General features: G+C 33.9%; 2 protein-coding genes across 3 annotated transcripts; both read right to left on the bottom strand.

Moving 5' to 3' along the window:
• Positions 1-1,314: 1,314 nt before the first annotated feature.
• On the bottom strand, positions 1,315-5,920 carry LOC108326190 (NADH dehydrogenase [ubiquinone] flavoprotein 1, mitochondrial). The gene is made up of 3 exons (XM_017559532.2): positions 5,763-5,920; positions 3,577-5,048; positions 1,315-1,617 (listed from the first exon to the last, which is right to left on the bottom strand). Exon 2 carries the CDS (start codon positions 5,035-5,037, stop codon positions 3,589-3,591), a length of 1,449 nt encoding a protein of 482 aa, XP_017415021.1. The 5' UTR covers positions 5,038-5,048; positions 5,763-5,920; the 3' UTR covers positions 1,315-1,617; positions 3,577-3,588.
• A 5,115-nt stretch (positions 5,921-11,035) lies between these two features.
• Positions 11,036-23,993, bottom strand: LOC108326332 (uncharacterized). Of its 2 annotated transcripts, none has more exons than XM_017559779.2 (14): positions 23,707-23,993; positions 22,018-22,384; positions 21,521-21,695; positions 19,390-19,473; positions 19,083-19,324; positions 18,722-18,941; positions 16,570-16,649; positions 16,371-16,455; positions 15,534-15,665; positions 15,331-15,444; positions 15,187-15,234; positions 14,276-14,360; positions 13,583-13,639; positions 11,036-11,465 (listed from the first exon to the last, which is right to left on the bottom strand). In XM_017559779.2, the coding sequence occupies exons 2-14, from the start codon at positions 22,230-22,232 to the stop codon at positions 11,365-11,367; spliced, it is 1,638 nt and encodes a 545-aa protein (XP_017415268.1). In that variant the 5' UTR covers positions 22,233-22,384; positions 23,707-23,993; the 3' UTR covers positions 11,036-11,364. The 2 variants fall into 2 exon arrangements, with proteins under 2 accessions (XP_017415268.1, XP_052731446.1); XM_052875486.1 differs by having other exon boundaries at positions 22,018-22,277.
• Between the last annotated feature and the right edge of the window lie 94 nt (positions 23,994-24,087).

Here is a 24,087-nt window from a genome sequence, read left to right as displayed (position 1 = left end):
ACAATTATGGTTAAGAAAAATGAGAAAAGTAAATAGGTAATATTAGCTTATAAAAAACTAAGTAATATCAGAAGATGAAAGGAAAAAACTATAAGGAAAACTAAAAAGGATGAGTAATTTACCAATGTTTTCAATACTTACTCATACTTTAGTTTTCTATGAATTGTCTAACCATTCAGCATAGCTCCAAGTATGCCCAAAATGAATCTATTAATCATTAAGAAATTCAAAGATCTTTCAAATCAAATTATTATTCTATATAGAATGTATTATGGTAAAAATAATTCGAAGAAAAATTTACACTGTTAGGGAAGGCAGATCATAACTGAATGTGAACCTTTTTCCCCCACAAGCTACCTACTTTTTTGGTCTAAACTTTTGGATATATAGTCATTGGCAGGAAATTCGAGCTTGACACAGTTTTTTTTTTAAAAAAAAAAAAAACTTAATTTCATATATTAACATGCACATAAATAGTTCATTTCATTATTTTCAGTCACAATTCTTTCCATTTCCTTTTTCTTTCTCTTTCATTTCTTGTCTCAGTTTCCTCTTAAACAAGTTTATTTACTCCCAATCATGTGTTTGGTTTCACTCAATAGAACAAAATCAAAGTTAATTAATATGAATCTTTATTTTAATTTTATAAAATTAATAGTCATTTACCCTTGAAATAAAATTCAACTTAGTTAAATATTTATTACCATTTTAAATTTGTACTATTAAAAAAAATTGTAAAATGATAGTACAAGTTTCTTAATTTTTATATTTTATTTATTCTACAAATTAAATGGTCATAACAAATAAATTATTAAAGAAATGTAAACATATGAAATTATTTTCTTACTACAAAACTTCTTTTGGTCATAGTTTGCCAAAAGTTGTGCTTGTTTGACAAATGTTTTGTCTGAACAACATGTATAGTATTGCGAAGACGTACAAATTGACAAATTATGATGGACATGATCAAGAATAGTTAATAATATGCTATAAGAACAAAGAACACCAAATGTAGGTAGAACTATGGCTGGTGTTACAATAAAGAGTAGCAAAATCAAAATACAGCAAATTGGAAGGAGTATTTCATAGAAGTCAAATATGTCTTTTGCATGTAAAAGAAATAAGGAAATGACCTCGGTGCCTGGATTATAATTCTAGCCGAAAAGTACCAAAGTATATATGGACATGTTTTAGTCCATGCATATAAATCAACAGACTTCATACAAGCAAGTTGAGAATGGTTGTTGAATAACATGTTCCTCTAAAAAAGTTAATCCAAATGAATAATCCAATCAAAGATCAAAGTTTTGGTTATCCGGTGGACATGATACCTCATGATTCACTGATGACATGCGTAAGCATGAATTGTTTCTCAAAATTAATACAGTATACAGATATTATTAACAAATTACAGGAAAATGTGTCAAATGACAAGCAGGTACACAGTTTAAACTCTCCCAAATGGTTTCCCAGGTATGGTCCAGCAAATAACTGCTACAGCATAAAAAAAGTAAATAGAAGTAGCGATAAAGCTACAGTAACCTGAGCCACCTATCTTTCCAAAATGACTGGTAATGTCTTATTCTGATTCTTGCTATCCACCAGACAGTCATACCCCTACATATAATACAGTTCATATGTAAAGAGTGGTCAGGCCTCAAACATCATATAATCAAACATCCTCCATTGCACACCATAGTTAATGTTGATATTTAACTATAAATGTTCTTTCATATTTTTTATATTAAGATGGAATCAATCTGTAGCAATGTCATGCAAAAGACGTGTGTCAAGATTTATAAAATAAAGATATAAACCTAGCATTGCTTTCAGGTTAACCTTGCAAGTCAGAAGCATCTCAATCTCACGGGTTAAAAACTAACTATACAATAAGAAAAAACGTAAAAAAGAAACCATATTGAACTCCACCACGGACAAAGAAATTATAATGGGATAATTGGTCTCAGACAAAAATATATGAAGTGATAAAGTAAAGGTTCATGTACACTCTTCATACTATGTGGGCTAAGTTTACACGTTATTTAATACAAATTAAGGGTAGATAAACCTTTACTTTCAAACTTTATGTTTTCTTAAGTTATGAGGCAAATCCATCATAATTTGTCATCCTGATATCTTCAAATAACTTTGAATATTCAAATTCATATTGCTAATAGAGCATACAACATAAACATAATTCTTTCAGCAATATATTTCAATGAGAACTAAATGTTGCATAAATCAAACCTAATCTTAGAAAGTGAACTTTAAACATGACTCATCCTAACAAAATCGACTTGTAAAATAAAATTTATACCTATTTATATACTAGAATTTGACTATATCTTTAGTTAATTTGAGATGTCCTATACACTCCCTCACTTTGAAAATTGGACATCTTGAGTATGAGATTAGATATTTGCAGCTATTGGATAGAAGCACAATAGCAACTAGAAAACAAGCTACTTATTAGTGGAAACCAACTATGAATAGACCTACTAGTTAGAGATAGTTCTCCATTCTCCACAACTTTCAATGTCACCATCAAGATGTTGATTAATTGTTAACATCTTTCTTATTGATTTGAGGACTTCATAATATTGGATGACATTTTTAAAATCCCGCTGGTTTGAAAGTTTACCCATAATTTTCATTTCATCTTCTAAAGTTCCCAAGATTTATCAAATCTCCCATAAGCCTGCTTACACTAAAATGAACCAAAGTATCCAACAGATTTATCTCTCAAGGGAGGGGAGTGCAATTTACTTGGAATTAGGGTCACAACTTTCTACAAACAAAAATTTTTGTTTTTATCAAAATATATGAACAAAAAAAATCTGCTTTTATTAGCCAAACACTAGAACTTTCTCTAAGCTAGTTAATTTAACAAGCAACATCCTGAAAATAGCTTTCAGCAATATGTAGATGTCCGACATTTATCACTTCAGGAATAACATACTACTAAAGTTCAATTCTAGGACACATTAGTATGCATTTAAGTTCGTGCTAGCTCTGAATACGTATCTGATGCGTCTTTAGGTTATTGTTTAGGAAGTTATGTATCTGAAGTATTTGTTGGTGTACTATTTGTGTCCTCGGGAAGTTATGGATTTGTGTGGTGTTACTATATATATACGTGGCATAACAGTTTCTGCATTCAAAATTGGTAGGGAATGTGTTTGAAAGAGAAAATGCCTGTGTTGGGGGTTAGACCAGTGTATTGTTTATTGAGAAAGGTCATTCTGTGAGAGACTTTGTCCTGTGTTCTTCCTTTGTTGTTTGATCAGATCTCTGTTCTAAAGTTATTCAGATTTAATCCAAAAAATATATAAAGAGAACTATCTGGTTTGTATATGCAATTCTCCTGGGTCTAATCATGCCTCTCTTGTGCCTCTCCAAACATCTAGTTGTTCACAACAAAAATTTGAAAGAAAATATATTTTTTTATCTATTTAACCTTGTGTTTATCTAGCATTTCCAAGCTTGATCAAACATAAAACATGGAAAAGTCTGATAAAGAGATGTTTCTTTAAATGATTAAAAGGGTAAAGAAAGGTAACCAAGTTAAGAAACAACCTTAGTAATAGCCTAACCAGTGGCCTGCAGCAGCTCCCTTTCAGCGTTCTCTCTAATCCTTCTCTCAAGCTCGGGCCTGAAATGCCTGATAAGACCCTGTACTGGCCATGCAGCAGCATCACCCAAAGCACAAATTGTATGACCCTCAATTTGTTTAGTTAACTCCTGAAGCATATCAATTTCTTCTAGCTTGGCATTGCCAACTTTCATTCTTTCCATGATCGTCCAAAGCCAGCCAGTTCCCTCCCTGCATGGGGTGCACTGCCCACAGCTTTCATGCTTGTAGAAGTAAGAAAGCCTTGCAATAGCATCCACAACATCAGTAGATTTATCCATCACAATTACAGCTGCAGTTCCCAACCCAGACTGGACAGCCTTTAACGCGTCATAATCCATCAAGACATCATCACATATACTCTTTGGAAGCAGAGGAACAGACGACCCTCCTGGAATCACTGCAAGTAAATTATCCCATCCTCCTCTGACACCTCCACAGTGCCTCTCTATCAACTCCTTCAGCGGAATACTCATTTCCTCTTCAACGGTGCAAGGCTTGTTCACATGCCCTGACACACAATACAGCTTTGTCCCAGCATTGTTCTTCCTACCAAAACTGGCAAACCATTCAGGCCCACGCCTTAGAATGGTTGGAGAAACAGCCACAGTCTCCACATTTGTAACAGTGGTAGGACAACCATACAACCCAGCATTGGCTGGGAAAGGTGGCTTCAATCTTGGTTTACCTTGTTTCCCTTCAAGACTCTCCAAGAGGGCTGTCTCCTCACCACAAATATAAGCTCCAGCACCAAAGTGGATATGAACATCAAAATCATAGCCTGAGCCACAAGCATTCTTACCCAATAAACCAGATGCATAAGCCTCTTGCCTAGCCTTTTCAAGATTCTTACGTTCATTCACATATTCACCCCTGATGTAGATGTAAGCAGCAGTAGCCCGCATTCCCACTCCAGCAATTAAGCAACCTTCTAACAGCTTATGTGGGTCATGTCGCATGATTTCCCTGTCTTTGCAAGTTCCAGGTTCACTTTCATCAGCATTAACAACAAGATAGGAAGGGCGGCCATCAGATACTTTGGGCATGAATGACCATTTGAGGCCCGAAGGGAAACCAGCACCACCACGCCCACGGAGGCCAGACTTTTTCATTTCATTAACAATCCAATCAGTACCCTTGATTACCAGATCTTTCGTTCGATACCAATCACCACGTTTCATGGCACCTTTCAGAAAAGGGTCATGTAGCCCGTATAAGTTAGTAAATATCCTGTCCTCATCCTTAAGGCCACCAAAATGGGTTTTTTCTGGTGGTGGAGGAGGTGGTGGCGGCTGTGGTGAAGTCGGAGTAGAAGCACCCTGAGTGCTAAATTGTCTTAAACCAAGACCCAATTTCTCACTACGATGTTGAACCAAGGCTGTCCTTAGTGAAAGAATTCCCCTCATGCTTGCCTTACCTGACATTAATTCCAAGTTTTAGAACAAAATATTTTGGGTTAATCAAATCGTCCACAACTATACATAATCAAATAAAATTTACTATTGACTAAGGGACTAGCCAATAACATGAACACATGAATTAAAATTACCAATTACAATTACTCATAATCAAACCCTATTCAGCACAATCAAATAAAATAACATAAACAAGGACAAAACTTAGATGCAGTTTCATAAGTACTCATAACAATTGGAGTTTTATCTCTGTTAACTATGTTCACCTTTAAAGCAAACCTTAATCACTAAAATTATCAAGATAAAACTCTAATTCCCTTCTGATTGAAAAAAACAGTGCCAAAAGCAACTACGGGGCTGTATCTAAGTTTGTTCCTAAAAAGAGAGAAAAAAAAAACAACCCACAAAGAAAAATTCAAATTTTCTCTCAACATAAAATCCGAACAATAATTTTACACAAAAATAAAAAATAAAAACAGCGTATTATGGGGAATTGTGGAAACCCAAGAAAGACAAATAAACGCGATGGGTCTCATGCGTCTGCAAAGTCTGGGAAGAAAGAAGAAGTGGTCAGTTTGCATTGCACGCGAATCGTAACCACCAATATGTTTTGAAGGTGAAATCTGACACAGAGAAAACTAGGGACAGATTCGAGAAGCTCTAACATTGTTGGGTTTTGGAAGAACAGGAATGAAAAAACACGTGATAAAACGTACCAGTGGCGATGCAATTGATTGTTCAATGGGATCTGATGAGAGTTGAAATTGGAACACTTTCCTCTGCTCTGTGTTGTGTTCTGGATTTGATTGCAACGAGGATTGTTTGTGCTGTGTTTTTTCCTGTGTTCTCTTTTTTTTTTTGGTGTGTTGGGTTAGATTTTGGGCTTCTATTTAGCCACGTTGCGTTTTTGGAAAAGGGGTTTTTCATTCAATGGTAAAAGAAAATCTTGAAGTAGACATAAGTTTTATGACGAAAAAGAAATGCTACCAAACTCTTTGATTTTTTTTAATCACTGAAACTTTTTAATTTGACTGGTAAATAAAATTTAATCACTGAAATTATTTTTTATTATCCCGTTGATATTACATAGTGGTTAATTTATATTGATCAACACACCGTTAGAACAGTTAAAAAGACTCCAAAATAAGTTATATAAGACTTAGTTAACTTTCAAAAACAATAAAAAATTGGAATTGACGCTACAACATATTCAATTATAATAACAAAAGTATAAATTTCTTAAAATAATATTTTAATAAAATAAAAATGCAAATATAGATGCACTATGAGTGTATATTTTAGCTAACATTTCAAAATGAATTCATAATTTCTTAAAAATCATATAGAAAGTTATTAATATAAAATAATTTTCGTCAACCATAATTCAAAAGAAATAAGGAAATGATACAAAATGCTTGTGATTTAATTGGATTCCCTTATTAGATAAAAAAAATGTATTATAAATTAAAACATAAAAATAATACGTAAACTAGATCAAATTAAACCAATTTCATCCGTTATAAATTTGACATTCAAAATTGTTTTAATGTGACAACTATCAATAAAATGTTCTACAATATCATATGGAAACTGTACCAGTTTAAATACAATATTATTATTTTATTTTATTAATAAATATACTAAAACAATACCAAAATAAAAATAAAATAACATGCATAAATTCATAAAATTTAAATTTTACCCAAAAATAAAATATCATTAATCATAACATATGACAAAATTAAGCTATAAATGAAAACCAATAAATTTAGTATATTATATTTTAGTTGAGCAATAAATAAACTCTATTAGCAAATACTAATCTCTTCCAAAAAATCAACTACAAAAAAAAAATGTTTTTCATATTAAGAACCTGCTTCCTAACCAATTTTCACTGATTTTACAAATCCATGACCAGTTCAATCAATTTTTAGACTCATTCTCCAGTTATCCAAATTTTTTAGTTACACTTATTGGTACCATTCTCTTAACATGTGAACATGGTGCAACATAAATGATATGATATTGAGATTAAAAGCAGAGAGAAATGAACCTGTATTAGACGAGTGAAGAGCTTTTTCACCCTTCTTCATCCTTTTTTTTTATAGGATTATAACAATAGAAGGCAACTAAAATTAAAATGAAAAACACTCATACACAACTCACACAGAAGCTAATTATTCTAACACTCTTCCTCAAGTTGGAGCATACATATTATATGAACCAAGCTTTGAATACATAAACTCAATTTAAGATCTCTTTAGGAACTTGGTCAATATATATATATATATATATATATATATATATATATATATATATATATATATATATATATATATATATATATATATATATATATATATATATATATATATATATATATATATATATATATATATAAGTTGGTCATTTGATCCAACAAAATCAACTTGTCTTGAATGAGACAATAGATATGGGAACTTCGGTTTAGATCAAGATCCATGTATACTTTAGACTATTGAGAGAATATCTATAAACCAAATTGGACTCTCAAACTAGCGTAGCCAAAGAGATTCCTCCTGAAATATATAACTTGTTTTCAAGAATGTGCAGCAAACAAATGATAGTGGTTAACGGATAGCAAAAGTGCAAACACAAATTGATGAACAACTAACAACAGCTTATGGAGAATAATATCGGATAGTAGTGGAACATCGCGAAACTTCAACTAGCACCATGAAACTTCAAATAAAATGACTTTGACAAAAGAGATTTCCATCAACCAGCAATAATAAACAGCGAAAAACTGTAGGGACTAGATTGTCATCCAGTAAGGATGAGGTTTGTAGTCGCTAAAAGCGATAAATTGCAGGGGGCCTACAGTCACTGAAACATACTCCCCCTCACGGCAAACTTCAGAAATGACGGCACATCGATGACAAACTGTGAAAATGGAATTTAAAAGAAGGTTTAATTACTCGGGTAGTCCCCAGTTTTAGAGTAGAGTATCTACTTGGTTCTCACTTTTAAAAAAGTATCAACTTCATCCATAATTGGTTTAATGTGCATCAATCAAGTCTATTCCGTTAATTTTCAAGTAACCATGTTAACAATGTGGTGATGTGACAAAACATTGTGATGATATGGCAAAACACGCGTAAAAATATACTAAATAAAAAAAGATAAATACAGTAACATTAAATCCAAATCATTTTTTCTTTATCCCAGCACGATGGACTAATCAGAACGCGCATATCATGATATGTGCCACGTCATCTCCACCCTCATCACCAAAAATAAAAAACCCTAATTCTCCTATATACCACGTCACTGACAACCACGTGCCACCAACATCCACCGTGTCGAAAATCGTGAAGTCATCATGTTGTTCAACCTTTATCATTGTAATCCCAAACATCACCCAAACTCCACAACCAACCATCATCAACCTAAAAACCCAGAAACAACCACTGTACCTAAACCACAACAACCTCTAACCTACAAGTAACCATAAAAACCAGTAGAAACTCAAAAACAAAACCAGAGGGAATGCAAACCCAATCGTGAGACCACGAGAGCATCTCCTCCATTTGTCACCATTATCTTCTTTGTTCAACCACCCAATACCTACAGAAACCCAAAAATTTCAATCACCTTCATCACAAATCAAAGAAACAAAAACTTACTAAATTTCTTCACCAAGAAACCTAAACCGAGAATCCTTTCACCATCACTGCGACATTGGCCATCACTGCAACGTCGGCCATCACAAAACTTCCATGCCATCACCACAAAAACTCAAATTGAACCCAAACCCACCGTGAACCACCAAATCACGTTTCCACGAATAAATCCTAAATCGTGAACTCCTTTGTGCTTCCTCACGCATCAACCATGTTCGTCTTCTCCACCAGATCGCGACATCACCCTCGCTAACCATTGTGTCTTCCTTTTCCTTCTCTTCGCACTTGTAAACACAGAGAACACAACAAAATTTATTTGAACCACCAATCAAAACCTCAAAATCCCAAATCGAAAAACCAAAAACCTAAATCCCCAAATTGCCATGGAACCCTAATCGTGAATCCCTTTCTTCTTCGCGCAGTTCAAACCTTTAACGAGCCATCTGCATCACCAACCTGCAAAACCAGAAGACCCAGGCACTCAAAAGGCGTAGTGGGCTACATGTTGCAAATGTGTTTTGCCACATCTCTACTCTATTTTGTCACATCACCACATTGTTAACACTGTTACATGAAAATTAAGGAAATGGACTTAATTGATGCACATTAAACCAAATTGTGGACGAAGTTAAATTTTTTTAAAAGCGAGGACCAAATAGACACTCTACTGTAAAATTGGAAATACTCGAGTAATTAAACCTTAAAAGAATGGTCTCCTTTATTAATCAAAGCACCTAAAAATAGATTTAAAAGGGATTTGTGAGATTTTTGCTGAAATTATGAATCTCACCAGAAACACCTCCCCCTTACGTCATGACTAACCTTCAACCCATGACTTGGTGAAATTCCTTGTTGGAAACTGATATAGATAATTTGTAGCAAGATAAAATAGACCCTGAGTTGCACCAATATTTATTTTCAGTCGAGTGTCCCAAGACAAAGGTTATGTGTTATTATTTCTCCAATAATAGATGAGTCTCCAAGCTTCTCTTTCGCATGTTTCGTACACAAGGAGAAACTCCACATCGTCACAGTAGTAACCCAAAAGCTTCACTATGTTTTAGTGAGAAACTATTCCCAATACTACCACTCCTGAAGGCCCTGCATACTTTTGGGATTCAACTTGTTTTAATAGTTACCATGAACAAAGGGCCAAATCAACTAGGACTAATTTTGAGAAAACATGTCTAAACAATTTAGTCATGTGAATGTTCACAAAAAGAGCATATAGAAAGACCTAGCGGTGGTGCACAAGAAAATAAAAGATGAAAGCAAGTGGTGGGGCAGAAACCAGAACACCACGAGTAACCATGGCTGGATTGTGTTGTAAGCCTTTGGTTGAACATACCTAGGGGACTTCTATTAGTGATACTTAACTAGCATAAAGAGGGTGATGAAGAATCAACCCGTGTTCCACAATTGCATAACGAAAACAAAAAGAAATTTGGAAATTTTTCGATTTCAGGGCTTCATAAAGAGGGTGATGAAGAATCAACTCGTGTTCCCAATTGTTTCCCATGGTTGATGCATCCTAGGTCAAAAGGGGTTGGCGTAAGGACGAATTCACGATCCCTCGCAATGAATACTTGGAAGGGTGTCACGAAAAGCTAATGCGAGATTGCACGACTTTTGTTCTGGTGTGGCTACTATGCAGGGTTAAAACACAGAGAGAGGTGCAACAAAACAACGGGTAGTGGCGTGATGTGATTTCGAAACTAGGAAGGTGGCGCATGACAACACGCACCTGAGGCTGTCCGTGTGTGGAAGCACATGAATAGGATGTTCGTCCTGATTATTGCAGGGTTGGTTGTCGCTCAAGGAGACGATCCAGATTTGTTAGTCGTCAGACTAAACTGTAGCGACAGACAATGGTTGATTGCGAACAACAGTGGTAAACAATGGAAAACAACTAAAGACATTGGAAATATCTGATATTTGGAGAGCAAGACTTCTTATTGAGGTACTTCAAAAAAGATGAAATTTTTAAGCATCAATGGACAACAAAGACAGCTGGAAGAGACTCAAACAATTGTTCTAATACCATACAGAAATTAAAAACAAAGACAAGTGGATCTGTGTTAGATAAGTGAAGAGCTTTTTCACCCTTGTTCATCCTTTATTTATAGGATTATAACAATAGAAGACAACTAAGATTAAAATGGAAAACACTCACACACAACTCATACCCAACTAATACACAACTCACACACAGCTAACAAACACACAAGCTAATTATTCTAACATAAGGCATGATTTCCGCAGTATATTTGGACCCTAATGTCAGATAACAGAAATTGTTAACCTACAAACCAATCAAAATCTATAAATTGTACAAAAATGTGTGAATTGCACATCTTTGTCAGAAATTCAACTTCAACAGTAACATAATTACAGGAAAAAGAAACTATGATATTTAACATATTGAAGTTTGATAGAAGGTGAATTGAGGAATATACACCTTATAACATTTTTCTACGCAAAACCAGTCAGCCAAAAAAATCAGCCATCCAAAACCAGAGATTTCAGGATCTGCTGGCTTCCAAATCTATCAACTCCAATCTAACAAAAGAATGTGAGAAAATGAACAATCAGTAGACATCCACATTTGTTTGTGTCCATGGTCTTCAACATATCCTGTAAAAAATATTGGTATAGATCACTGTGATTCACTTTTTTCAGGAACTTCCATTTGAGGAGGTAAGAGGTTTAAGAAGCTCCCTCTGACAGGTTGATTCGCAGCCACAGCTGATTCATCCTCTGTATCACAATAAAACTAATTTATTAGAGACTCTGTCAAGCCAAACCAGAAGATATAGTGACAAAGTAACAGCAACTGCATGAGGAAATTATCGTGACTTGTGAACTTCTAAAACCACTTAATAATCTGCTTTATGGCAGTTTCTAAAGCATTTTTTATATACACACATTATCTGAAGTGATTCAGTGTTCATCTCGTCCACTATTGGGACACAAGAGTTGGTGTTACATCTTGGAAAGACCCACATCACCTAAGATAAACAATGACGTGAGTTTTAGTAACTATATAATGGACTCTAGGTTCAAGGTTTTAGTTCCCAATTCAAAAATACTTTGTATTTGACTTTTCTTATACTCTTGTAGTAGAGTGTTGTAAGGTTTGGGTTAAATTTTTGCTTTGAAAGAGTGTGGGTATACTTGGGGGTCATAAAACATAGGAGAGTTGTCAATGTGCATGGTTTTCTTATATTCAGTGTTTCATTCATGCTTTAATTCTCTGGTTTTTAGGGATTTATGATTAGGAGTATTATTCTGTGATGGTGTATTGAATGCATTGAATTCTGATTCTGCACATATAGCTGCTTTCTTTTCGGAAACCATTTGACCCCAAAGTGGGCACGAATTCTCAAGATGTCTTCTTCAGTGCAGAAGAATTTAATGTGTCCAGTTACTGAGATAGTTTTAGTTTGCAGTTTCAGTTTTCTAGTTCAGTTCTAAATTTCAAAGTCTCTGTTTTAGGATTGTTCTAGTAACAGCCATTATAAATTTTTAATTCGTTGCAATTTCTACATCTAGTAGTTAATTCTAGGAGCAACTTTCTTGTATATAGGTATGGATACCCTAGCTAGTTTAATTCTTTGCATAGTGTTTTTAGTTTATCACGCATAACAAGATTTTTTATAGACTGTAAGTAATCTTTAGTTGTTTGAGTGATGATTCTACATTTCAGCTTAGTTTTGGGGTTATCGATTGTGTTAGATATATAAGATTATTAGATATCTTATATTTATCTTTTATCTTCAATAATTACTTTGTTATTATTTTTTATTTATATTGTGGACTTAGTCCATATTTCTTTTATTATAAATACAGTAACTGTGTGTATTTTCTACACAAGGGAGATTAATCTCGTACAGTTTTTGTTATATTCAATATGGTATTAAAGTCATAGGTTAAAATCTATCCTAATGAAATTTGTTGTTTATTCAACCTATTATGTCACCTGCTATCGGAAAATTTGTTATTTATTGAACATATTGTTTCATCCGTTATCGGACCACCATTTGATGTTTAGTCTTACGCATGAGATGTACATGCCTCAGCATGATGGGATTGTGTTAGAAGTCCCACATTGACTAATGATAAGATCAGTTTAGGAGTACATAAGTGGGTGAAAATCTCGTTTTATAAACCGGTTTTGTGAGTTTGAGTTATGCTTAAAAATTTGCATTTCATTTTACATTTTATTTTATTCCCCCATTGCATTTTTTCTTAGCAAGGATAAACCATATAATCTAAAAACTTGATACCATTTCCTCGGATTAAATCCCGAGTCATTTCCCTACTACATTAGGGGAAAACTTGGAATTTTATTGGCCTTAATTGCAACTAAAAAGGCTGTCAAAAATTTTCAGAGTTATTTTCTGGTTGTCATTAAACAACGATCGTGGTTTTTCTCCGGTTTTGGAGTTCCACGTTGATGTTATTCTTCAGTTGGCTTTGGAAACATCCAAATTACAAATTTTTAAAGTAAAGGGATCTAAGGTAGGATCTGTGCACAGCAAAAAAAATAAAAACTTTGAAGGGCCATAATGAGTTTTTCTATGCATATATCTTAGAAACTGCATAATTTGGATTTGAGAGAAAAAAAGGGAAGGTGAAATTTTGTTAAAAATCATATGGTTGAGGTTTACTTTCCCCTATTTTTCTATATCTTTATCTATTTCCTTTTAAGACAACGTAAAATATAGTCTTGTAATATGTAAGAAGGAACTGCCTGTGATACAAAGTAGAAGGAAGAAGTATATGCAGTTCTAGAATGGAATCATTCAGTATCACTTATACTTCACTGGATATATAGAAAGACAAATATCTCAAAAAGAATAACATATTCTTACCAAATAGGGCCTTAATAGATGGTCTTTTAGGTTTTGTGCTCTTCTTCTTCAATTCAGCTGATAATGTACACAAAAAAAAATACTTGTGAGGAGAAATGCAGTGATGAATCGAACAGTGATCGCTATAAAGTGAAAAAATAAAAAAGAAAGAAATGCTCTATTTACACTGGGCCAGCTTCACCCGCATGATCTCACCAAAAAATTATGGTAAATCAAAATTAAAATTGCTCAACGCATCAAGATCCAAAGTTAGTTATTATCTCATCCAGGAAACCATATATATATATATATATATATATATATATATATATATATATATATATATATATATATATAACACGGGAATAAGACAATCTTTAGAAACATATCTGCTTCATTTAATTGCATGGCAATAAAACAAATAGTTAATGAAATATCAATTATACAACTTTGGAATCAAATTAAATTAACAAGAGAATCAAACATTCAATTAGATTAAATGGTCAAAAGAATCTTTAAAACACAACAAAGAAAACATCAAACAGGAATGTTTTTGTTCTGGAAAGAAAATGATGAAAATGAAATGAAAAGTTACATAGTAGAACAGTTATGACACATGTAGATATATACATAGGTACACACACACACATATATATAGATAGATAGATAGAGAGAGAGAGAGAGAGAGAGAGAGAGAGAGAGATTTGTAAATACCAATTCCTGGTATTTCATGATCATTTACGATTTCCAAATTCTTGTATGTGTACCCAACGAAGTTAACATCTTTAGATGGCAGCATCTGCAGCAAAAACGACACAACTAAGTAACAGCCTGGGCTTTAACGATGGTCCTTGTAAAGCTAATGGTTCATGATTTTCAAATCAAGAGGAAATTGTAATAGGAGTTACCATTAACAATTTTTGTTAAATTCCAGGGTCATCCAATGTAAATTCATTGGCAAACCAAATGTTTTTAGTGGCAATCTGCTACAAGCATAATAGCAGATTCCAAAGATAATGAATCAACCTTCTGGAAATTACTCAAACCAATTCTAAGCACCTTATTTTCTCAATTACATACAAGTTAAATTGTCAAGATGTTTCATCACATGAGAAACTAATCAAAAATTTATAATAGATAGATCAATGGATAGATAGATACATAAAATAATAGAGAGATAAACTCATTCTAGCAGCTTTATTTGTGATGAATAACCCAAAATAATCTGATTATGTGTAATTTGAACTTGGCAGAGTACACTCCTCATAAACCTAGATTTCAATATGTACACGGTGAATGAAGGAAATTCCGAAATTCAATATAGTATATTAATCAAAAAGCATATCTAATCAAATATATATCCCAGAGGTCTATTTATAACCCAATATCCAGAAACTTAATAAACTATTTCTATTCTAAGTTGGAATAAGATATCCAAAACAGAATAAGATCCCTTAATCAAAGTAACAATAAAAAATCCCAGGACAAAGACACTAATTGCGAGAATAAAAATCCTAAATATCAAATCTAATGGCCCAATCCACATCAATGACATTAACAAATGGTACAATTACAGCAGCTCTTGTAGACCAACTATATACAAAATGTAAATAACAAGAACCAACCTTTCTCCAGGGCCCTGCTTTTGAGCAAGCTACAGTTTGCTTGTCTACCTACACATCATTGGTAGAACAAAAAGAGCGTGACATTGGTGGCAAAAAAATTAATGAATTCTTCTATATCCATGAACACCAAGACACCTAACATACCTCTTCAAACTTCTCAAAGTTTTGAGTATCTAATTCATCATTGACCTCAGGTATGAAAGCAGCTTTCATTTTGTACAGTTTGTCCCATTCGATGCCTTTGAACCATGGATGGGCCTGGACAAAATCCTCAACCACTTATTTGTTAATGTACAACTGTATTGTAAAGTAGATTGTAAAATTTAGCAAAGAACACACCACAACACCTTTATTTCATAGGCTCCTTTGGTTCCAAGCCTCTGCTCTACATTACACAGGAGTCTACAAATAAGATCTTTTGCCTCTACTGAAAGTTTAGCTTCTTCTGGAAATTTCAAATTAGTTCTCCAATTTACTATCTGCATATTGAAGGTGATGTATGATACAATTATAATTGACGAAGAAAAAAAATGTTACAAAAAGAGGAAGCCATAAAAGCAATCAACTCGGATCATTATAAATAGTGGATAACTGTCAATTTTCATCTATTACTATAAATAACAAAATGCCATAACTAGCAACTAAAGCATGATACAAATTATTTCCATGTAACAAGAAACTATAAGAAGGGAGAAAGAAAATATCATGAGAAAGAAACAATTGTCTAAATCAGGAAATCCTATTGTTTTTTCTTAAACTTGTTCATACTCAATAATTGCAGCCTCCTTGCAAATTCAATATTTCCAAGCCTTTCTGAACTGTATTCCCTCTGTTAGATTACATTTACCTAAAAAATATGCAATCACATTTTTCTACTAAACCAAGTTGCATGCTTAGCTACAGGTAATGTCGTTCAAGACTCTTGAAATTTTCTGTAAAACAGTAAGCAGATAATTCTTCAAAATAATAGTTACATTGTATGGTTTAAATACTCAGGCATTTACAAAGCACAGGTGCATACATCTATTCTATTGAAATGTATAATATTTCACTCTAATTGCCATGAGAAACACTTAAACCTTGCAGAACAGAATGGACTCAAAATCATACATGGCATAATCCAATTCATACAAAATGCATGATGAATTGGAATGGAATCCATTAAGAGTGCTTCTGCATGTTACCTTTCTACAAGTCAACATTGGTTCATCTGAGTAAAAGGGTGGATACCCCACAAGCATTTCATACATTATAGCTCCTAGAGACCACCTGGAAGAATCCACATGACATCAGAATGAACTGAAACAATAAAAAGTTCACAAGAAATTGGGGGGCCTTGGGTAGAATTTTGAATGGAGAAGGAGAAGACATATTATCTAATACCAATCACATTCCACGCCATATCCTTTCTTCAGCAGAACTTCTGGAGCAATATAATCAGGTGTTCCAACTGTAGAATAGGCCTGCGTTATTGCAAAGAAAGAAAGGCTTAAAATTGAGGCAAAATCAAGTGTTCAACAATTTACATGTTAAACTGAAGGAAGAATGAGACTTCAAATAACAAAAATGTATATTGACATATAGTGCGAATGATATCTTCCAAAAGACAGGGCACTAACCCCTGTTTATACTAAGACTTAGATATACACTTCTAGTTCAAATAAAATAGCATAAATGACCAAACAAAACTACATTCTCTCCACCAAAGGTCCATAAAGATATTTTATAGATATTTTAATAGCCCCATCAAGCCAAAGCATATTAAAATGAACACTTAACCAAAATATGACAAAAAAAAAATATAGTAACTTGGTGCGAGTCCCATGCACTTGGTACCCCTTTAGAGTTTGTTTATTGGATATGTGCGCCTATACATTCAACCTTTTGAATTTTGATCCCTATCATTAACATCAGTCCCTGATTTTGGTGAAAGACCACCCAATAATTTCATATTATTAAGGTATTGGGACCAAAATTCAAATTCAACATAATCCAGAATTGCTTGATCTTGCAGTCATGTAGATATTAAAAATTTTCATCCCACCTTAAACATAGCTTCTCTTTTCCAAATACTTTGCTTCTTCAAGTTTTTCTAGTTTGACCTGCCCTCTGTAGTTACCCTTTTCTAGTATAGCTCCTTCATCCTATCTATTTCCAAATATATTTCAGTTAGATCCCATTGTTCCCTTGCGCAGCTCCTTCGACTGGTCCAACACCTATCGCATGGTTATATCCATGTTCTGCACTATTTGTCATCTTCTGTGGCCTGCCTTTGTAATTCATGCTAGATTTTCTCCATACTGTTCACTTTTGAATCCACTTTTGGATTTCATCATAAATGCCTTGTTCTGTTTGACTAACCACCTCCAATACAAGTTGATAGGATGAACTAGTAATTGGTAAAAGATTTAGAGATTCAAACAAGATTACAAAAAGAATACAATTTTCTACTGGGGGATCCTTTCTCCAAATGACAAATGAACTTGTCCCTATAGGTATTGTTCGAACCTGTCCAAATTTTGATAGGAAATCTCTGCAGTGAGTGGGTACAAGTATGAATATGCATAATACCTTATTCTCTAAATTGGGTATAGGGACGGGAATGGGTATTTTACATATTCATCCAATCCTCATCCTAATAAATGGCCTCGTACCCATCTGCATTTTAAATTACTAAAATAACTTTAGTTTATTAGGTAACCCAACAAACTTATATTAACTTTCTTTCTGTTAAGGAATTTTGGATCCTTGTATGAACAGGTTAACCTTTTCATAAGAATGGTAGTAGAGCCTTACAACAAAACCAATGTCTCGAGTTCAAACCTTGTTGAGCCTCCTACTCCTACGAAGAGGAGCCCCAAATTCACCGAGCTGCCAGGTGTTGGCCTTTAAAGGAGGGACATTTGTTAAGGAATTTTGGATTCTTGTATGAACTGGTTAACCTTTTTGTAACACTTTGACCCTTAGTTTAGTAACTTTTTTCTAAGGCACACATTTGATCATTTTTACTATTTTTCTATATTTATTTTATCCAATTTTTATTTGACCCTCTTATGTAAAATTCAAGAGTGTTGTCATCCTTAAACCCAAGAGGAAATGATGTAAATTTCAAGAGTGCCAAAAACTTTCCCAATATACACTACAACCACAGCTTCCCTTCTTTGATCAACCTCCTATTTATACTACTAACTACTGAACAGTTAATTAAAACTATAACTACTCTTAGTTCATTAAAAATGTATTCCAGTTAGTTATAACTACTCTAATTGCTCCGAGTTAGTTCCAACTGTATTTGTATCCCTATCGTTATTTTTGTTCCTCTATCTTCTTACATACACTTTCCTAATGAGAGGTGGTGTATCACTTTCATATCCACCTAAAACATGCCTATAAAAATAAACATATCAGCATCCAAAACCTGTAAGTAATTAACAATTAATTGTTTATTTAATCCTAGAAATGGTTCTGGCTTGAAATTAAACAAGGAATTAAAATGATCATAAATGTATGTGAAAACTAATACTGAGGGTCTTACAAGCATTCGTCGATTTTTCTGCCAATGCTGCAGTTGTTCCTGTTGAGTTCGTTTAGGAGCCACTGGACGTCCATCACTTTGGAGGGCTCCACTTCGGTTATTTCCAACAGAAAAGTCCTTTTCTTGAAGATTACTGCAGTCTAGTGGTTTACATAATCCAAAATCTGATAACTTCATGTGACCATTTCTATCTAGCAGCAAGTTGTCAGGCTTGATATCTCTGGAATGCATTTAAAATTCAAACTATGAAAAGTATTTATAGATCCAAAAGAAGACCACTCTAAGTACCGGTGATCCATGTCATAAAAGGATACTACAGTTTTACATCATTTGACATTATTGTTTACAACTTTGAGTTTACCTATGAATATAATTATGTTTATGAATGGACTCTATGGCTAGGACAGTCTCCCCAACATAGAATCTGGCTTCATCTTCTGTCAGTATATCCTTCCGCATCAGCAATGTCATCATATCTCCACCAGGTAGATACTCCATTATGAGATATAAATATTCCTCATCTTGAAAGGAACAATAAAGTTTAACAATGCAATTGCTGTCAACTTCAGCAAGCAGGTTTCTCTCAGCTTTGACATGTTCAACCTGAAAAAGTATCCAATAAGTTTAAGAAAACACAATTTACTCTAACAATGTGATCATTTCAATACCTGGCCACGACGAAGCATCTCAGATTTCTTAAGCTTCTTCATAGCATATACATGACCAGTAGCCTTCTCCCGGCAGACTCTAACCTATGAATAGGTGGAATTGCAACATTGTAAAAAATCATTAGATAAGTTTATATAAAAATCAGAGTTTCAAAAAAATACTCATTACTTGCCAAAGAAGCTATGCAATAACAGCACTATGTCTCCAAGCCAAATCCTTCATAAAACTTCACATGCTACTCAATGGTGGAAACAGCTAATATGCATAACACAAACTAGAGTTTTCTTTGCAACTAAAATAATTCATATAATTCAGCAATCCTATAGAGTTTAAACCAGCACAATGTCAAAATACAATGGTTCTTTAAATCGTTAAATTGAAGGTTCTTGATTTTAAACTTCATCACCACTACGAATTTTGAAATACCAATATCCCACTTTGAAAGACCACTTCTCCCTAGCATACCATAGTTATATCCTTAATCTGAAAATTTCTAACATGTGTAATAGAAACAAGTGAAATATAAAAACGATGGGCCAATGGCAGCTGGGTCTCCAACTTTTTTTCATGAGAAAGAAGGGGTTAAGGGTATAATTGAGAAGGAGAATTCTATTACAGAAACAGTGCATGGGGACTAACAGAATGGACAACGGTGACGAGGGGATTGGAGAGGAAGATATGGGGAAATCATGCAGATGACATGGATATGATGGGGGTGAGGAGCAAGTGAGGAGGGTGATTTTTGTCACTGAGCAGAGAGCATTCTCAGTAGATTTTCTTTTTGCAGTTTCTACTTGCTTCTTTCTTATACTAATCTCACTGCAATCAAGGCTAGTTCCATAAATTCCCATCAAACATTAATAGTAAATTTCAGTTCCTGTTAATATAGCAAAGTTAAATAACTAATATGAGTGTCATTATTCAATATGATTAGCAATTCTACCTCCAAATATCAGGAAAAGCAATGAAAAAAGAGAAGAACAAAACTGATTTGATTGTCAAAGAGAGTTATAAACTTGTAATCAGAGTTTATGGTTTCAAATTGCAGTCAACATCACCAGCCACCACATATACATATCAGTCAACTCCTTTTAGTCACTGGAGGTAACAGTACTCAATGCAATCTACTCAAGATTTTACATAGGACCTACCTAAAAGGAAAAATTATACTGATACACACATGTATATGCATACAAAAAAATATTGTAAAGAAAACACCCTCTAAAGCAAAACATTAAACTATCTTAAATTGGAAAATCATAACCATAAATATTAATAAGAAATAGCCGATAAATGTGAATACAATTAACCTTCTTTCCTTTCAGTTGATTAAAAACAGCACATTTAAATTTGAAAAGAAAGAAAAAGTAATGGCAATTACGATATATAAATCAGAAAACCGAAATTCATTCAATTATGAAACATAAATTAGAAAATCACCATACATATTGCATGTACCCGTTTCAGGCTAACTATTGCCAATTTCAGTTCATTACAACCTATTACCCTAAAAAAAGAGTTCTCAGACATCATTTCTACTCCCTAATTCTAATAGAAACAAAAAAAGACAATAAAATTTATCATTCCAATAATATTTCATCATTCAGCCTTTTGCGTCTGCTGAGCCAACAAAACAACCTACAGCCAGAACAGCGATGATAGCTGCAATTAAGAATAGGGACAATTGCCGTCATGGATCCGACCAACACCCTGTTCTAGCATTAATGCTGAAGGATAAAAGTCAAAAGTCAAGGCTATCCACCTAGGAAAATAGAGGGTGAGAGAAAGATGGCTTTGTTGCACTCGCAGAATAGAATGGCAGAGACTAATATTATAAGTTTTTGGAACCTAACAGAAAAGTGGAAACTCTCGTTCAAGGTCATTGATCCTGTGATCACAATCCAGAAGCAATCTGACCTGGCTGCAACTGCAAGTTAGCTCGCTCTAGGGGCCAAAATTCGTAGAATTGTACAAGTCAACGAGTTAAATCACAATTTTAACAACACTTACTACTATAATATTATTGCCAACATCTGTTAATATAAAAATTATTAAGGTCATACATAAAGATGGTTTTACTTGGATATATAAAGATAGTTTCATTTAAATACATATAAAGATAGTGTATACCTCTCCAAATGCACCCTTTCCAATCATAGTCAGCGGCTCAAAATCATCAGCCCCCATCTTATGTCTCTGAAGCCGCATGTACTCCCTCTCCTTTTTCTCTAAATACTGAAGCAAGTTGTGCTGCTCTTCCTCAGACACTTCGGCATCTGCCAACTTCTTTTCTAGCATATTACGTCTGCAAAAAAAAAAAAAACATTAATTCAGGTCTTATTAAAGACTTAAAACAATCTCCATTTCCGTTAGCTATTAGCACATAATAACACGTCACTTCAGAGACCATTAGAGAAGATCTCACGCAAAACTATATTCCAGAATCAGTTGGAAGAGAGCTTGCTTGGCAAAAAAAAAAAGCAGCAGCAGTAAGGAAAACACATTTCAACCAGCTCAGAGATGACAATAAGCATGCTAGAAAATTACTTCATATGTACAGAACTCATCAAGAACACTAGATTGAATTGTCATCATGGCCTAAAATATATAATTTGAAGTAAAGATACCTTTCCTTCCTCTCCTGCAGGCTTTGCATCTGCTTCTTGTAATGATTTTCTATGTACTGCTTTGCAGCTTCAACCTTCTGTTTGGTTACATTTGAAGGCGGTTCTTCATTTGTTGGGGGCTTTGGCCCTTCTTTGGTCACGCCTGTAGTTTCTTTTGCAGACTTCATTTTATCATTTCCCTTGAACTTACTAAACCACCGCCTTGTAGTTTCCATTTTATTCGTTCACCTCTTATGTCTCTGTTTTGTGTTTCTACTTTACTAAAGATCAAAAGCTTTGCCAAATAAGGATCTCGTTTTATCAGACATGAAAAACAAGGTACTACTATTCTTCACCAGAATAACTCAAGGCACATCAATTGCTATGTCTGTCCAAAGAAGAAAATAAACAACACTCAGCTAACAATCCACCACAAAGTAATAGCTGATCGGAATTAAAACTTTAACACCCATTCAAGTATAGAAGCAGCATTCAATTTTCATTAAATAGGAAACACCAATAAAAGAAAAGAAAACAAAAATAACTCAATAGTTCGTTTGTTAAGCAAGTAAAGGATAAATCAGATGAAAAGGTTGATCATAACTAATCCAACTTCAAGTAAAGGAACTATCAGAGAAACTGCAGTACTGAAAGTAAAATTTAAACCTAAACGCATCATTGTCAAACTTGTGAGTCGAAGAAAACTTATGGGCTCCCAAACATATATGCTTGGAATACTTACCTAGTATAAAACTCCATATAGAAAACTATTAATGATACATATGCATAGCATAATACACTTAACATGGCAAGAATTAAAATTTCCACTTCATCAAAAAGACAAGTAGCAAATAACAATAATAAAGTTGGATGGTACATTATTAGCACTGAATAAGATCAAACCATATAAATGAAAAAATCATATATAAATTTATCAAAACATATGTTCCAAAATTGAAAATATTTGAAAAAGAGGTAAAATATTGAAATCATTTGAACCCTAGTACAACACTGTCATTTTCAGTTCAATGGGGGGCAAAATTTTCAATCAATTTCAAGCTTGTTCCCTCGCTTGTTCACCCTAAGAATGACATTACTTAAGCTCATCTAAAAGTAGTTTCATTTGCAACTTAACTCATTTTCTCTGATCAGAACCATAAACTCTTAAGAGTTCACAAATTAAGGAGTTAACTCGAGAATTTAACAAACAAGACAAAAATGTTTCAAAAGTGAAGCCACCAGTCACAAATTTCAGAAAACTGAAGCATTTCCCAACAATCCCGATTTCACAACAAACCTTCCAAAACCATCTGATTTTCCATACCATCAAGCCTTTCCATAACTTCTAGGTTTCTTCAAGAGCGCACACAAAATACACACACAAGGATATCATATCCAAAACCAACGAAATCAAAAGCCAGAATACCTATCCAGCGCATTGTAATCAAACAATTCCCTATGCATTTCAAAAACACTCTTCTGGGAAGCAAGGAACATGGTCAAAACACAGTCTTTTTGGATAATCCCAAAAAAAAACGATTTTTTCCCTTTCCCCACATGTTCCCACCGACCCAGTGACAGAAATACGATAGGACCCCCACAGACACACCCAAAAGAACAAATAAACAAAACCAAGAATCAAAGTCAAAACTGATTCAACAACAGCAGCAAAAGTACAATTTTGGATTGAAAAAGGAGGAAAAAAGGAACCTTGAATCTGGAAGTTGCGAGAGAAAGAAGTGAAGAAAGGGGGGTGGATGAGCGTAGAGAAGCAGTTTGCTTTGTTGTAGTTGTTGTGGTTGATGATGACGATGGTGGTAGTGACAGTGATGTGAATGCGATTCAATTTGCTGGTTTTAGCTTTTTGTTTTGTTGTGAGTTGAAAGTTCACAGTTGAAAGTTGGAAGGCACTTTTAGAATAATATTAAAGTTGGATGGATATTGGATTACACAGTGGAAACCGAGTTCTTTCTTCTTTCCTTTCTTTCCATTCCACCTTACCCAACACAACACACTACGTTTCTTTCTTTTCTTTTCTTTTTCTTCCTCCTTTTGTTGTTACCCTAATAACACGGATTCATTAATTCTTTC

This window comes from Vigna angularis, chromosome 3 (assembly GCF_016808095.1).
Source record: "Vigna angularis cultivar LongXiaoDou No.4 chromosome 3, ASM1680809v1, whole genome shotgun sequence".
Classification (NCBI taxonomy): domain Eukaryota; kingdom Viridiplantae; phylum Streptophyta; class Magnoliopsida; order Fabales; family Fabaceae; genus Vigna; species Vigna angularis.
This window is presented reverse-complemented; position numbering and strand designations above follow the sequence as displayed.

Bases quoted from the DNA above. Each gene is read 5' to 3' on its own strand.
- LOC108326190 (XM_017559532.2), bottom strand. From the start codon at position 5,037: ATGAGGGGAATTCTTTCACTAAGGACAGCCTTGGTTCAACATCGTAGT.
- LOC108326332 (XM_017559779.2), bottom strand. From the start codon at position 22,232: ATGGAAACTACAAGGCGGTGGTTTAGTAAGTTCAAGGGAAATGATAAA. The intron at 18,942-19,082 runs GTAAACTCAAAG...AATGCATTCCAG, and splicing joins AAACATAATTATATTCATAG to AGATATCAAGCCTGACAACT. The intron at 14,361-15,186 runs GTTGGTTCTTGT...TTTTTGCTGCAG, and splicing joins AAGCAGGGCCCTGGAGAAAG to ATGCTGCCATCTAAAGATGT.